This window comes from Aulostomus chinensis, chromosome 19 (genome assembly GCF_037954235.1).
Source record: "Aulostomus chinensis isolate RoL2024-O1b breed Wild chromosome 19, RoL_Achi_v1.0, whole genome shotgun sequence".
In the NCBI taxonomy this organism is placed as follows: domain Eukaryota; kingdom Metazoa; phylum Chordata; class Actinopteri; order Syngnathiformes; family Aulostomidae; genus Aulostomus; species Aulostomus chinensis.
This window is the reverse complement of record NC_141338.1, coordinates 5,404,501-5,419,090: the sequence shown is the minus strand read 5'-3', so window position 1 is coordinate 5,419,090 and position 14,590 is coordinate 5,404,501. Positions and strand designations below refer to the sequence as shown.

The following is a 14,590-nucleotide window of genomic DNA, read 5'->3' as shown; positions in this document are numbered from 1 at the left end:
ATTTTACTGATCGTCTGTGTCTCTTTGATATCTTCGAACCGCTCTCAGTGATTGGTGAGGATTTCATATCTTCAGTTCCAGTGCAGTCGGGAGGACTTTAACATCTTGGTGATGGGTTTCTGTGAAGATTGAGTTTTCATGTTGAGGCGGCCAATTTTGATATTTTTTCCATACGAGAGAAAATGGACTCCCCATTGTCAAATCTTTTACTGAATAAAACTTCCGAGCTGCATTTTTATGTACAGATGTCTCCTCTAGCGGCCCCTAGGGGACACAGGAAGGGACATTTGCACTACAATGCATGCATTAGTAAGCTCCTCCATGCAAAATCCAATTATCACCACCTCACTCTTGCTATGTGGAACAACCAAACAAGATTCTTTCAAGGTTGCGAGGATTTACTCATCCCTGCTTGCAGCTTCAATTAGGGCTCCAGAGTCCCTTTGCAGCATCATTCATCATCTCTTTTCCCGACGTTGCATTTTTTTTAAGTTGGAATATTGAGTTCTTTCTTGTTTGAAATGCAACACGTGTGAGATTTCACCCCATGAGTTGAGGTTTTTGGGCTACAATTTGTTAATGTACTCACTGATGTGTTAAAGCTATTAAAGTAATATGTTCTTACTGTTTAAAGTAAAATTAATGTCATTATTATTTCAATTAAGTCTTGACACTTTTTTTTTTCCTCTTTTCATCATTTCACGGTCCAGTGCTATCAATCTCTATATTTGCTTCATTACAGTGAACCGTTGTGTTAGTATTCCAAGTGTAGCTCTTCCAGCTGCTGTGGCACATGCTTTTCCAACTTTCTTATTCCAGCGAGACTTTATAAGCCACAAGCTTTTACAATACAAAACCCATCCCAAACGATGAGCTGCTGCAGCTTTTTGCCGCTATATTATCAGCGTAACGCTTCGCTTTAACAAATAACAGCGTGAGAAGACATGAGTGAATGTAGTTTTTCCCCTTGAGTGATTTAGATTTATCATTCAGTGGTGGGATCAGTCGAGGTAGACAATGAAAAAAAAAAAGCAAGCAGTGACAATAGAGGAAAAGCTTCAATTACAAGAGTAATCAATAGCACTTTCTGTTCTGAGTCTGATAAAGTATTGATCATGTCAATGCGACTTTAGAAGGATTAGGAGTAGATAGTTGCAGCCAATCAGGAGCAAGGGGGAGTGGCTTAACAATCACCAATCATCACTGCTGATGACAAAACCCTTTCTCAGGTGAAATGAGCTGTCACACATTTGAGTGTAGTTTCAAAATCAATCCATATTGACAGCAAGAAATTAAAAAAAATTAATCAGTCAATGTCGAGATAGAAGAGGCTTCGACTAAATCCATCACTAATGAGGCGGGATGCCTTCAATCAGCTCTCCTACATCTCAGAGCAAAGGTAAGCAAATACGGAGAGGCCGAGGTTTGAATGAAAGGATTAATCAATATTGACTCTGGAACCTGAAGTGTGCTCATATCAGTGTGGATTTACAATCAAACAAATAACATATCCCAATATGATGTGTTGATTAGAGGTCACAATGTCTGCTAAAGCCGAAATAAAGCTTTTTGTGCAAATATGTTGAGACTAGTATATTTTCATTACGTGCTTCATAGGGTGTACTCTCTCTTGCTTGTTCCCAAAAAAAGTATGCGTCTCAGTCCTCTTTGGATTTGGATTTGAACTTTGGCCATTCGCGGATTTTCTTTTGAACGTTCTAGCCTTGTGATTCGATGCAAACAATTACTGCTGCTGATGTGCTGACCCACACTCACTGAGGGTAAAACCTTTACCCTAGACTTCGTACCACAAACAATCCAAACTATCTGTTTAAGATAACACAGACTCTATTTCTCAGGTTGAAAACAGCCCCTCGTGGTACTCAAGTACCTCTCAGCAGAATCACATCTGCAAGCAAATGTTGTGTTAAGTTGGTAAATGAGTTTGCAAATTTTGGGAAGCAAAGAAGAGGCAATTACTTACAGTACATTTGGGGAGCGACACATTGTAATCATGAGTAATGTAAGAAACTCATGTTCACAGAAAATAAAAGTCATCTGATATTACTTTTGAAATGATTCATAGGGAATATAGGCTGCAGGATCTTTGCATAACGGTGTGTAATGAACCCCGTAATACAAGTGTGTGATTAAGCCAATATTCCCTTCCTAAAGTGCTCCCTTAAGCTAGTGACTCGTTAGGTTTCAGTTGCAGCCACCTTGTCATCATCTGATGCCATCCAACTTACATCCTCCTGGGTTTTCTGTCCATGCAGGTGAGGTAGCATTATAGTGGACCAACCGCCACAGTAATGAATCTCCATAAAGGCCCAATGAAAGGATTATTCATGTGTGAGCGTGATCTGGTGTCTGTGTATTGCCATGGATTTATATTCATTATTTTCTCTCAGATGACAAATAGGAGAGAATGAAAAGTTTAACCATCTCTAAATACCACAGCCTCTAGTCTACAGAAGCTAAATGAGAATGTATCTTTTTCTTACAATACTTAGATTCCCATTTTCTTTGTAACATAAACTGATTAGTTATCATCAACACAAAGTTAATCTACAGCAAATTTGATAACCCATTAATCTCAAGGAATAGTTTAACATTTTGAAACAGTCGCTCATTTGCATTTTTGTCAGGAGTTCAATGAGAAGATTGATGTCACGATGAAACTCTGAATAAGAGGCTGCATCCACATTGATAGCTTAGAACAAATTCAGAAGCAGGTGGATAAAGCTATAGCCTAGATCTAGTCATAATCAGTAAATCTTGTTAATTAACATGGGCTATAGGTTTGGTTTATCGTTAACAAAACTAAATCAGATCGAATCAGAAGCTTATCTATGTTGATCTTATCTATGTTTCTAAGGTCATGTGGGGTCTAACTCCGACCCCCAACCCTCACTAGGAAACAGAATATTTCCTTCCCGTTTACTGGACACAGGAAATATGGGTTCCTGGGAACATATGAACCAAGAAGCACGGAACCCAAAGACCATAGGAACCCAGAAATTTGGAGGCCTAGGAACATGGAGCCTAGGAACATGGGGCCCTAAAAATACCAGAGCCTGGGAACATGGAAACCACAGGGCCCTGAAAATGTAGGAAATATGAAAGTGTAGGAATATGTAAGACCTTGAAAACATGGAACAATGGGAACTTACATGGAAGACCCTGAAAACATGGACGCTTTGGAACATAGAACAGAGGACCCTGGGTACATTGGACCCCAGAAATGATTTCTAGAAACTGTAATAACTGCACCGGAATGGTGTGTACTAGCTAATGTTTTAAGTTTGGCTGTGTGTACAGTTTAAACACAGATGATGTGAAGGGACCTTTACAGGTGCTGGTTTCATCTCTCGGTGGAGACAAGAGAGCTGATTCCTCCCACCCAGCTATTATGCCAATTTAAGCAAATCCTCCTCTGACTATAGCTTTATATTTAACATAAGGTCTTGAAAATGGCAGCCTTCTCGCCAGACTGAGAAATGAAATCAGCAAATTTCACAAAATGCTGAATCATTCCTTAAGGAACAATCTCTAAACATTCTCTGGTTTAAACCTCATTGATACAAGTATTACTGTTCCGTGTTGTTATTTGAAATAATTTTGGAGTAGATATATGTTCCTTTGAACAAAACAAGCAATTTTCAACCTTCTACTTGAGCCTAAGGAACTGATGAACTCAATAATTAATACTATAAAATAATCATTGCAGGTCTGGGTCAGGCAAAAATAAATCATGCATGTATTTGAATCAAAAATTTAAAAAAGAATGAGACAGAAACTCAAACTTCTGTCTGTCTCTATTTCTATTTAGTTTCTCTGCCACTGTCAAAAAGATCTCAAACCCAGTGACTGTGTCCACGCTGACATCCTGCCAGGAAGGCATAAACCTGCCGTCACAACAAGTGATAGATGCCCGAATAACTTTTGGGCAATGGTGGAGGAGTTCAGGATCAATCAGGGGGTTTGGACTTCGCACCGACCAAATTAAATCAACTCGATTTCAATTAAATCACTGCCAGCTCACACAAACACAAGTCCCGCTGAGGCTCTAACATCGACCACCATGCAGACAGTCTGAGGGCAAAAGCTGAATGGGCAAACTGTAAACTTTTAAACAGATCCAATACTATCAGGGCGCATTAAATTGCTCTGCTTACAGGTGCAATATATGTGATCAGAAATCTGATTACATGATAGCAAGAGAGTTTCATTCATATTGAAGGTCACTGTTAAACCCATAATTGTGTTATGATTTATCTTGGCTATAGGCCTGAATGTAATCTCATAAAAATGTCAGATTTTAACAATCAGACGTAACTGGTGAGTTTCAGAGAAGCAATTCAGGGAAAACTAGAGCCAAACTTCAGCTTGTTGGACTGATCTCAGCTCTGAAGGTTGTTGTCCGACTCAAATCAGCTTGAGAAGGAGTCACGTGTATTTTGTTATTAACTTATTAGCAACCAACCAGCATATTTTCTGAATACAGGACTCTGGTCCCTGGGTACTCAGAGACTAAACGACAGAAACAATATGTGAGATCTTAAATTATGTCCTCTTCATTAGTTGTCTAATTATCTCTCACTGTGTAACCTCAAAAATGTCTTTTTCTCCACTCTAATCCCCTTTCTGCTTTACTGCATTACATATTATTATACTTTAATCTTTTACAATTGAACATTAAATATTTAATCATACAGTCATAATCCCTTCAACTGTGATTGTGATGCGCTGTATTTCTGAGTATGACCGTCGTCTTATCTCAGGAAGGGTCCCCCCCTAGGGCGTCCTCCACACACACACACACACACACACACACACACACACACACACACACACACACACACACACACACACACACACACACACGTGTCTTGTGCTCCATGAATGTTTTCCCCTCCTGCATCACTTCTTTGTGAATCCAGACAGCAGAGAGAACCAGCCATGTATAATTAGCTTGAAGCTAATGGGGACTTAAGGCTAGCAATAAAACAGCAGCAAATTTGGCTAAAAAACTCCTCTTGCACACTCTCCTATGCCTCATCGGTATAATCTCCACCTCATTCATCCAGCTGTAAGCACAGTCATCCACAGACACTTTGACTTGACCTAAATAATGAAATACCCATAACTTTTCTAGTGTTCCGCATGCTGTTAAATCAACTGGTTCACTTGGTCGCGCCAAACTAAAAGTGTTTGCTTGTTTGTTTGAGGAAAAAGTTTTCATGAGCTCAATTATTTGTCAGCACTTCAAAGCTAAAATGCCCTTTCTTGGATGAAGTATCAGTTGAGGCCAGTGTAAGTCAATTTTAAGAATGTGTTTTGGATGGCTACTAGATTGGCTAGTGTATCGCCTTAGCGCTTGAAGAGAGCGCTGGGAGGCAGCAGATATCAGGCTGTTTGCCATACTTTGCCTTCTCCTTTCCACATGTGTTGTACAGCCAAGTTTGTGTGTGTCCCTCACCCGTCTCATTCACCTACTCAGTTTCTTCGACATATTTTACTTTACTGTGCTTTTTTTCAATGTTCTCGCATCGCTCATCTCTCTTCCGCTAAGACTCAACGCTCCCTTGTGCCTGTTTCACATCTCTATTTTGCTTTCACTCCAGATGACGAGGCCATCAGGCTGGATTGCATACAGACTGGTGGTGCAGGAAGCACTCATGTTGTTTGAAGCTCTTAGTTGGAGTTTGCAACTTGAATCAGAGTGACAAGTCGCCTGGAGCTGCTCTCATGGATCTTTGCTCTCCCTTCGCTCTCTTACACTCCTCAGCTGTACACAAGAGCAGCCATATGTTGCTCTCTTGCCTTCGACAAGAAGGGTTTTCATTACAATCGTTCCTCACTTCCCTGCTCGTTTCTTTCTATCTCCCTGCTGCTTCAGGCTTAGCAGGTTGGCCTGTGCAGATATGCAAAGGATCAACATTGTGAGCCTCTCAACAGATTGCGGTAAGGACTTAAGTAAGATGATGTCCCCTTCAGCATGAAACACTCAGCCAAGAGAGTCACAGTCACTGTCCAGCTGAACACGGTTGTTGGAGGCAGGTCAAAGTCGCTGAGATCCTGGCAGTTGCGCTCAAGTGGTCAGTCTGTTGAGTCACCACAGGGAATTGAACTCCGCCTGTGTCAACTATCAAACAGATGTCCACGATCAAGAGGAAGACATGTGTTAAAGCAAAAGCCTCGGAGACCAGAAGTGTGTCTTCAAGCACACATGCATCCTCATTTGCACATGCCACCTACATGTATGTCTGGCTTTCTCTTTCGAGGTTGCCAAACACATTCTTTCTTATGCCCTTCGGTGCCTGATACCGAGGAAGGACTTTAGTTGATGTCAGTAATCAGTAAGAAGGCTGGTCATTGCAAGACAAATTGATCCCCGTTTTCAAGCATCATTCACATTTCTGATTGCTTAATATTACACAGAGAGGTGGGAAATATGAAAGGAAACATTTTCATGCAGTGGAGAAGAATGGAGAATTTCTATGTCCTGGCTTGTCGCTTGATAATCGCGACAGAGACTGAAAAGGGGAGAAAGAATGAAGGCGTAAGTGTCATGTTGGCCTGATTGGTATGGAAAATTCTATAAACTATTTTTCTTTCTCACTATCTGGAACTCTTCATGTACAACCCAATAACTCCATGTGAGACATCTTGTCCTCAGTTGTGTCAGCTTATGTTTCTGGAGCTGCGTGAAACACAGTTCCCGACACTCGTCTTTCTACCAGTTCAAAAAAACGCTGATTGAATCCTGCCCCTTTTGTGACTGCTGAAGCCCAAGACAAACCACGGTGACAAACACATTCATGGCAATCAAAGAAACTGCATTCTGAATGAAGTTCAACATGAAGTTGTCAGTCAGAATTATCTCTTTGCTTTGGTGAAGAACACAGTGGAGGGATTTCAGCGCAAAATACAAATTAAAAGTAAAGAGGAGACACAGTGACAGCTGCTTCCAAAGCTACTGCCACTCTGGTCTAATCTGTAAAGTGACTGTACGCATGCGACACTGCGGCAAAAAAAAAAAAAAAAAAAAAAGGCGAGAGAAGGCAAGATCATTAATAGGGATGGCAAGGCAACTGTTTTGCGCATTTATAGAGAAAACAACATCAACAAGCACTGCGTGAAGTAGATAAGCAGGCTGCCACAAAGCTTCTCTCGGCCAGTTGGGCCACTAATCTGTATGCTGCGGCCTACAGAGACATTGCTGTTTGAAGAAGAAAGCAACTTAAAAAAAAAACCAAAACAGTGTCATCTGTGTACATTTATAATTATGCATATATGTGGAACTGCATGCTCGTGCTATGTGTTGAAACAGACACACACAGGCGCACGCAGAACAGAAGAAACTCTCATATCCATAACCTATCCATGCATTCATTATGACATTCAACAAATTATGCCTGACCACCAGGCTTTGTCACGTCGTCTTTCAGCTCTGAGTATTTCAGCTTTCTAAAAAAAGATGCCTCCAAATTGAGTCGTTCTCTGTGATCACGCATCCTGAGCATTAAACCCCTCAGAATGCAAAGTTAATGGGATTGCTCCTGTTTTGCTTCTGGCTCTGGACTGCAGGGTGGCTGGAGGGGCTGTGCGTTGATGCCTGGAACCGACTTAGTGAGAGACAAGAAGAAACCAAGCCAATTTTTACTTTGTTGCTTCTCCAGCATGGCCAAGACATCCAATTCCATCAGGCCTTCGCGGCTGGGGCGGCTGATAGAAATGGGCCCTAAATCCTGTAGCTGGGCCAGCTTATTCCCTTATCTTCTAATGGTTCTGATAAGGGATTGGAGGAAATGGTGTCAGAATATCCGCCGTATGACCCGCTGCCAAAGACCATGTTTAATCTCACTCAGGAACAACAGGAACGAGCCATGGGTGTTACAGTTGCTCTGCTAATACTAATATAAATTACATATTTATGAGTAGAGTGACAACTGGGGTTTATTATCTCATCACATCACCATCAGCCGTCCTAAAGCATCTTCTAGGGGACTGTAATCCACCCATTTGATACAACCTGAAGTAACAATCTGTCTTCATGGATCCAATCTCCATTATTTTCCTTTATGACTCACCAGGGGCTTTGTAGAAGCCGATGTCTTCCTCAGAAAGAGGCAGCAAGTAGACTTCACCTTCCTTCCACAGCAGGGGGTACACCTGCCCTCCAGAGAACTCCCCCAGCCAACCATCCTGATCTGGTGGGAAGAGAAGACATGACTAAGCAGTGTTAGGAGCTATTCTCCTCTGTATCACAGAGGACCAGGGTGCACTCATCCCTGCACTGGCGCTAACAAAGAGTTCAAAGGTTTTTTTTTTTTTGATGAGCTCATTTGCGAGGAGACAATGTGCATGAATAACTTCCAAGAAATAACAAGCCGCACCTTTCCCTGAACATTTTTTCACCTGGTATTTAAAGTTGACACAAAAGTTATGTTAATATTACAGGATTGAAAGGTTATTTAAAGGAATCTTGTAAACTGGACGACATTAGATATCATTTTTTAACGGAATCTAAATGACATTAGCATTTTCTGCAAGTTTACCATCAACTGTTTAAGTACTTAAATATCCATCCATCCATCCTTCCATTTTCTTTCTTATCCTGTTCAGGGTTGCGAGGGTATTTAAATATAAATGTGTTTGTTAACAGTTTATTGATAATAAAAATTATACAGCTGGTTTCCATTACTTTTTTTTTATACATTACAGTGTATTTCTGGCATCCCTGCTGCCAAAAAAACAGTAGTTTTCAATGATTTCATGTTTTTTTTGGGGGGGGGGGGTTCACAATTTGGAAACTACATGTGAAAAACGCTGTTCTTCATGGTGGCCTTCTGGCCTGATCAGCGACCTACATCATTGGCTGCCACAGCTTGACGTTGCATTTCTTGACAAGTTAACTGACGTTAACTCAGTGCTAAAATGCTAAAAACAGAGCAGAGATAATAAAAAAACAAACAAAACAAAACATACCCGATGAAGCTAAAATATTAAAAGAAATACTGTAAGAATGTGCACAAGGACGTTAAAACACAGTCATTACATGTGCGGTTACACATTTTCATTCTGCTAATTGGATGATCAAATCAAGCACTTGGCAGTTGTGTGTGCTAAACAGGAAGCTACTATAAACTGGCCTTTCTCTGTGCAATTAAAATAAAAGATTGGATGGATGAAACAAGCTGGATATCATGTGTTCATTAGTGGGCTTTAGAAGTTCTGGTAGGGTGATTATTTTAACCTTTGGACTGAAGTGGGCTAGCCATTCCCTGAATGCCTCCAGACTTTTTGCTACGCTGTGCTGATCACCTGCTGGCTGTAGAATAATATTTGATTTAATGATACGAGAATGGCATCAATCCTCTTCGCACCAAGAAAATTAAAAAAAAAATCATAGCAAATATTGTTAGTTTATCTGAGCTGGATAATAAGGAACCTACAGGTAAGGGGACTTCATTATAGTGAGCCCGAATTGATACCTTCAGTGAAATCAGAAGTGATGTTAACAGCGACGTGGTCAGTGGATGAAGAGCAGACCAGGGAATGGCCGAAGCAGAAACACGACCGGCAGCCTGCTGGATTTATTTCTTGTAAGTTGAAAAAGCCTGGTTTGCATCTGTGCACGCACGCACGCACACACAGACACAGACACACAGACACACACCGCACGCATAACAACTTATTAATATGCAGATCCAGCACACATGGCTCATTGCTTGCCACTTCCACGCTGTTCTTGTGAATCTGTTTAAGTTGTTCTCAGTGCAGACGTTTAGGGTGCTGGCTGCTGCAAACTGCTGAGTTCAGGTAAATGGGACCAAACTGAGCTCAGCTGCAAGGACCTGACCTACACACTGAAGTGGCATATGGGCGGGACAGCAACACAGCTAGAAAATCAGCTACAGCACTAGTCACACATTACACAGGAGAGGGGCTTGTTCAACGAGCTGTGAAATCAGCAACGAGCCAACAAACACGGGGCACAGATTTATTCAATAATTTTCTACCCGAGGGTGTGTATTGCTAATGTCACAGGGATCTGGCTGGACTCTGTCTTTTGGTACTGGGTCTCTGTTTAACATAGGAGAGTATGATTATGTTCTGATAAGTTAATATGAACCTGCTACATTGACAAAGTAGCCATGAAAGCAAAAGTTTTAAGTACAAAGTTCATTTCTCGGGTTGTTGCACAGTTTTTATCCATCCAACAAGTCATGTTTGGACAATGGTTGATGGCCATAATTCCCAGTCTGAGTTGTGTACAATTATGTGAGGGGATACACCGGAAATCTGGAGTATCTTCTTAAAAATATCTCTGCTCCTTTTTTTCCTCTGATTGCCTTTGACCTTGATCCATCTGATTCCACATCCTTAAAAGCACTAAATACTAGCCAATCAGAGACAGGTTTTTCTAGCACTGCAAAACCAGAAATATGTCAATTTCCTCCTGGATGTGAGAAAAAAAGGCCCTTTAACACCCATTATGATGCCTGACTATCAAATACAGATAAATGATTGAATCCTCCTTGGTCCACACCCATGGGAGCAGCACAACCTGTCCAAACTGTTCTGGGACTTCCTGCTATGCACCGATGGCTAGGCAATACTAGCCTAGCCGCTGGGGTTGCTAGTGCCATCTGTGGAGTTGGAGGGTACATAGCAAGTTGTTGAGTGCATCAGAAATGTAGAAAGGTTTGGAACCAGTGGTTTATAGTAATTAAACATGAAGTTGTATTTAAATTGTCTGTGTGAATATATTTTTAAACATTCATGTGTATTTTAGGGAGTTTGAGTTACAGCTAATTAATGCATTACATGTCATCCTTTTTTCCCCCCAATTTTTTTTTTTTTGTTGAAATTGAGCGTTTTTTTTTAATTAGATTGGAGTCTGTTCAGCTTCATTGAATTTAATGCTTCTGTCAAAAGATGAGTTTTGATGTTATCGGTTTTAACTATTCCTTTGAGTGAATAGCAATTATAAGGTTTTAATCCAGTTACTGAAAAAATATATAGGTTGTGTATATTGTAAGGTTCTATCTGTTAGAGAGAAGATCTTTCACTGGACTTATTTGACGGACACGCAGGGAACACAGAAACCCAGCAACAACAACAACTCATTTTTTTTTCTTGTCATCAGTTTATTTGCAGGAATAATGTTAATTAGCGAAAGCTGATATGACCTTCTGCGCGCAGCGCCAGCTACAAATAAGAGGCTGCCAGCTGAATACAGGCACCACATGGCTAAACTGTTGGCTCTTATAAAGGAGAGTGACTCTCCAGCAGCAGGATGAAGTGGACAAAACACACAGTCAAGTGCTGTGTTGAAAAGAACAGATTTTGAACGGCTTCATTTTAGCAGATACTGACACATCGAAATAACACAAACACTGAAAATAGTCTTAGGATTGACCCAGGGCTTCCGCTTGTCACGGTGAGTTTATCTAATTTATGATTCTGCATCTCAGAGGAATGACAAAGAAACAGACAGTCAAGAAGCAGAATAACAACATATTTCACTGTCCGTGCAGTCAAAATGTAGGACCTGTACATCTATCTGATGTACCGTATCAAATCCGTAGAAACAAAATATAAAAAAAAGAAAAATACAATTTGAGATATAAAGACAGGACTGTAAATATTTCACTCAATCCATAGGTGGAGTGATGAACAGTAATTGGTTCCACCAACACAGTTTCCTTGGTAACCGCCAACACGAACAGGACCTACGGGTCAAACCTCACCTGCCACAGTTCTGTCCCTCCACGTTGGGCTTGCAAAGACAACGTCCATCACGAGGAGAGCAGTAGTCCACACTCCCACTGGAAACACACTCACACTTCCTGTGAGAAGAATGAATAATACAAAACTGCCACTTAACATATGTAAATGGAGCAGAAAAAGAAGCAGCACGACAAAAACAATCTTTCCACTGCTTTAGAAAAACTTAATCAAAAATTAAAATCTGTGTAAACATCCTCGGATAAAAGCAAGTAGGTGTTTGGGTCAGCGGTGACTTGCATTATGTCAAAGTCGGTTGGATCACCTTCACTGATTGATTCTTTTTGTTTGTAAAACCGAATCTGTTTTTAATGAGGTGCTATTACAAATAATTCAATTATCCCAAAGCAAACTGTCTCTACTTGTTTCTGCTCCGGTGGTCTGCGTAATTCACACCTCCACTCAACAGCCTGATTCTGCTGCATTAATGAAAGAAAGCAATATGTTAATACAATTATGGCTGAGAATAATCCTTCACAAACCAATTTTTGTAGACCTATGTACATTTATGATTTTGAAATGCCTGAAATCGCATGTTTGTCAAAAAAAGGAGATGACTTACTAAGGTTAGGATCTAATTAGTAATGGTTTTCGGCTTACACTGAAAACTCAGACTCGGAAAAATGTCTGTCATAACAGAAAAACATCTTTGATGTGGCTCAACCATGCGATGCAGCAGACAACACGAAGACAAAAAGACCTTCAGTGCTTCAACTCTTTAAAACAGCAATTCAGAAAAAAAACAAGTAGAACAAAAACATTTCAAGTAAAATGTTAAACCAGTATGAGGCTCAGATTAAAGTGTCTTTTACGAAGGGAGGCGATCTCTGATTCAGCCAACCGGATTTCCTCGGGCAGGTTGTTCAAGAGCCTCGGGGGCCTCTAGTTTTTAGCCAAGACAGTGTAACAGACAAAAGATCTCTGCCCAGAGACGGGGATGTAAGGCACTGAGATGTCAGCTGGTGGAGAGGACATGAAGGACCTTGAAAGTAAGCAGTAAAATATTAAAATCAATTGTAAAACATACTGGGAGCCAGTGCAAGATGGCCCAAACAGGAGTGGCGTGATCCCGTCTCTTTATGCTGGTTTTAAGCCCGGCAGCTTAGTTCTGTACATACTGCAGGCGATCAATAGATTTTCGATTCAAGTGAGTAAAAAGACTTTTGGAAGTAGCTAGAATAGTAATACATATATTTATATCTTTTTTATGTCAAATGAACACAGTTAGCTGCAAAGCTGAAGAAACTTACAGAATCAGGCGACTTTTCTTCACATCCACTACAAAGTTTTTCATTTCACTCTTAACGATTCATTGACTGGTCAAAAAATATGAAATAGGCAAAACCTGAAAATACAGAATCAAATATAAAAGCCTCTAATTAATATTGCAGTGTTTTGTCTTTCTACCAGTCAATTGTCACTGTTTCCACAATGGTAGAAATCAAATTACGAGCAGTCCTTGATATGCAATTCAACACCATCACAACTTAGCATTCCCTGTGCAGGTGGGGATGGTCAGGAGGATAGACTCCTCCTGAATATAAATAACACAACATACTACTTTAGGCGCCCCGCTATACATTTACATGCACACTCATATGCTCACCGACAGCTCTCATGTCACAGAAAGTTGGAATGCGCTTTTCATCGTCAAAACGCACGCCGCGGGTCTTTGCAACTTCAAACTGACACAAATGCCACAGGAGTGTGTGAAAACCTCAGAGGTAAATTAGTCACAATGAAAGAAAAGACTTACAATTTAACTTAAACTGACAAACTTGATCTGGAGTGGAGGTGAGAGCAAATATGTTCATTTAAAGATGTGACAGAACATAGAGGATGGAGTTATTTCATGTATCTTCAATCGAACAGAACAGCTTTGCAATGGAATTCAAAACCACCAATTACATCATTTGTCGTTCAATGTGTGTTCATTATCTAGATGTCTCACACACGAACGCAAACGTGTGTTGCAAATGAAATACATATGCTCATACGGGCAGGGAAAACTTTGCAAATGAGCAAACAATGAGCGAAAAAACAAATGAGTAACAACCAGTAATATCTGTTCTAATTAATCTTAGTTTGTATGGGAACCACTCGCGAGAGCAAGCGTTCAAGAGGCTTCACACAAAAACTCGGCATTAATAAAGCAGGCAGGCATAATGAAACAGGAAAAACAAGTTTAAGATGAAAAACCATAAATAAAACAACAAGGATATCATAAGAAAGCCATTTGATAAAAATGGATCTTCAAAAGTGACTTAAAAGAAGATAGTAGTGACACACGTAGAGCACCTCAAGCAGCATAAAAAGCAAACCCTCGTCCCCTCTAGTCTTAGAATGGTTGATGGTGGTAAATACAAGTGTGAGTCAATGAATCCAAATTACCTTGCGACAATGTGCAGGCAGACTCAACCGGAGCTTTCCTAATTACATATACATACACAGGCAATGCCTTCAGCTGCCATTGGAGGAAAGCAGAGAAGTTATTAAGTTTCTCCTCGGGGCTGGCTGCAGCTAAAGCTGTTTTCTCAAGTTTCTGAATGAAGGGAGGCTGGTCACCATGGTAACCGATGGAGGAGACTACATGATCTCTCGTTTGGTTGGAATGGATCTTCAAACACAGTGTCCTGCTGTCCGTTTGGGACAGGACAGCGACTGTAGCTGACCAGCTGATCTTGCACAGTTTCCTCCTCAGATGAGAGTGAAACAAAACTGCTTTGTATTGCTTTTAATCCCTCATATCTGATGAAGCCACTTATTAAATTGAACCGCCGAAGCAAAAATG

The 14,590-nt window shown here is 40.6% G+C and overlaps 1 protein-coding gene across 2 annotated transcripts in view; it reads right to left on the bottom strand.

Moving 5' to 3' along the window:
• Positions 1-14,590, bottom strand: part of lamc3 (laminin, gamma 3) — a 110,323-nt gene that overhangs the window by 48,323 nt on the left and 47,410 nt on the right. For both annotated transcript variants that reach the window (XM_086187274.1, XM_086187275.1), the window contains exons 7-9: positions 11,763-11,861; positions 9,501-9,637; positions 8,097-8,216 (exon numbers count right to left, since the gene is read on the bottom strand). In XM_086187274.1, the coding sequence (XP_086043400.1) occupies positions 8,097-8,216; positions 9,501-9,637; positions 11,763-11,861 (356 nt within the window). The remainder of the gene's footprint in view (positions 1-8,096; positions 8,217-9,500; positions 9,638-11,762; positions 11,862-14,590) is intronic.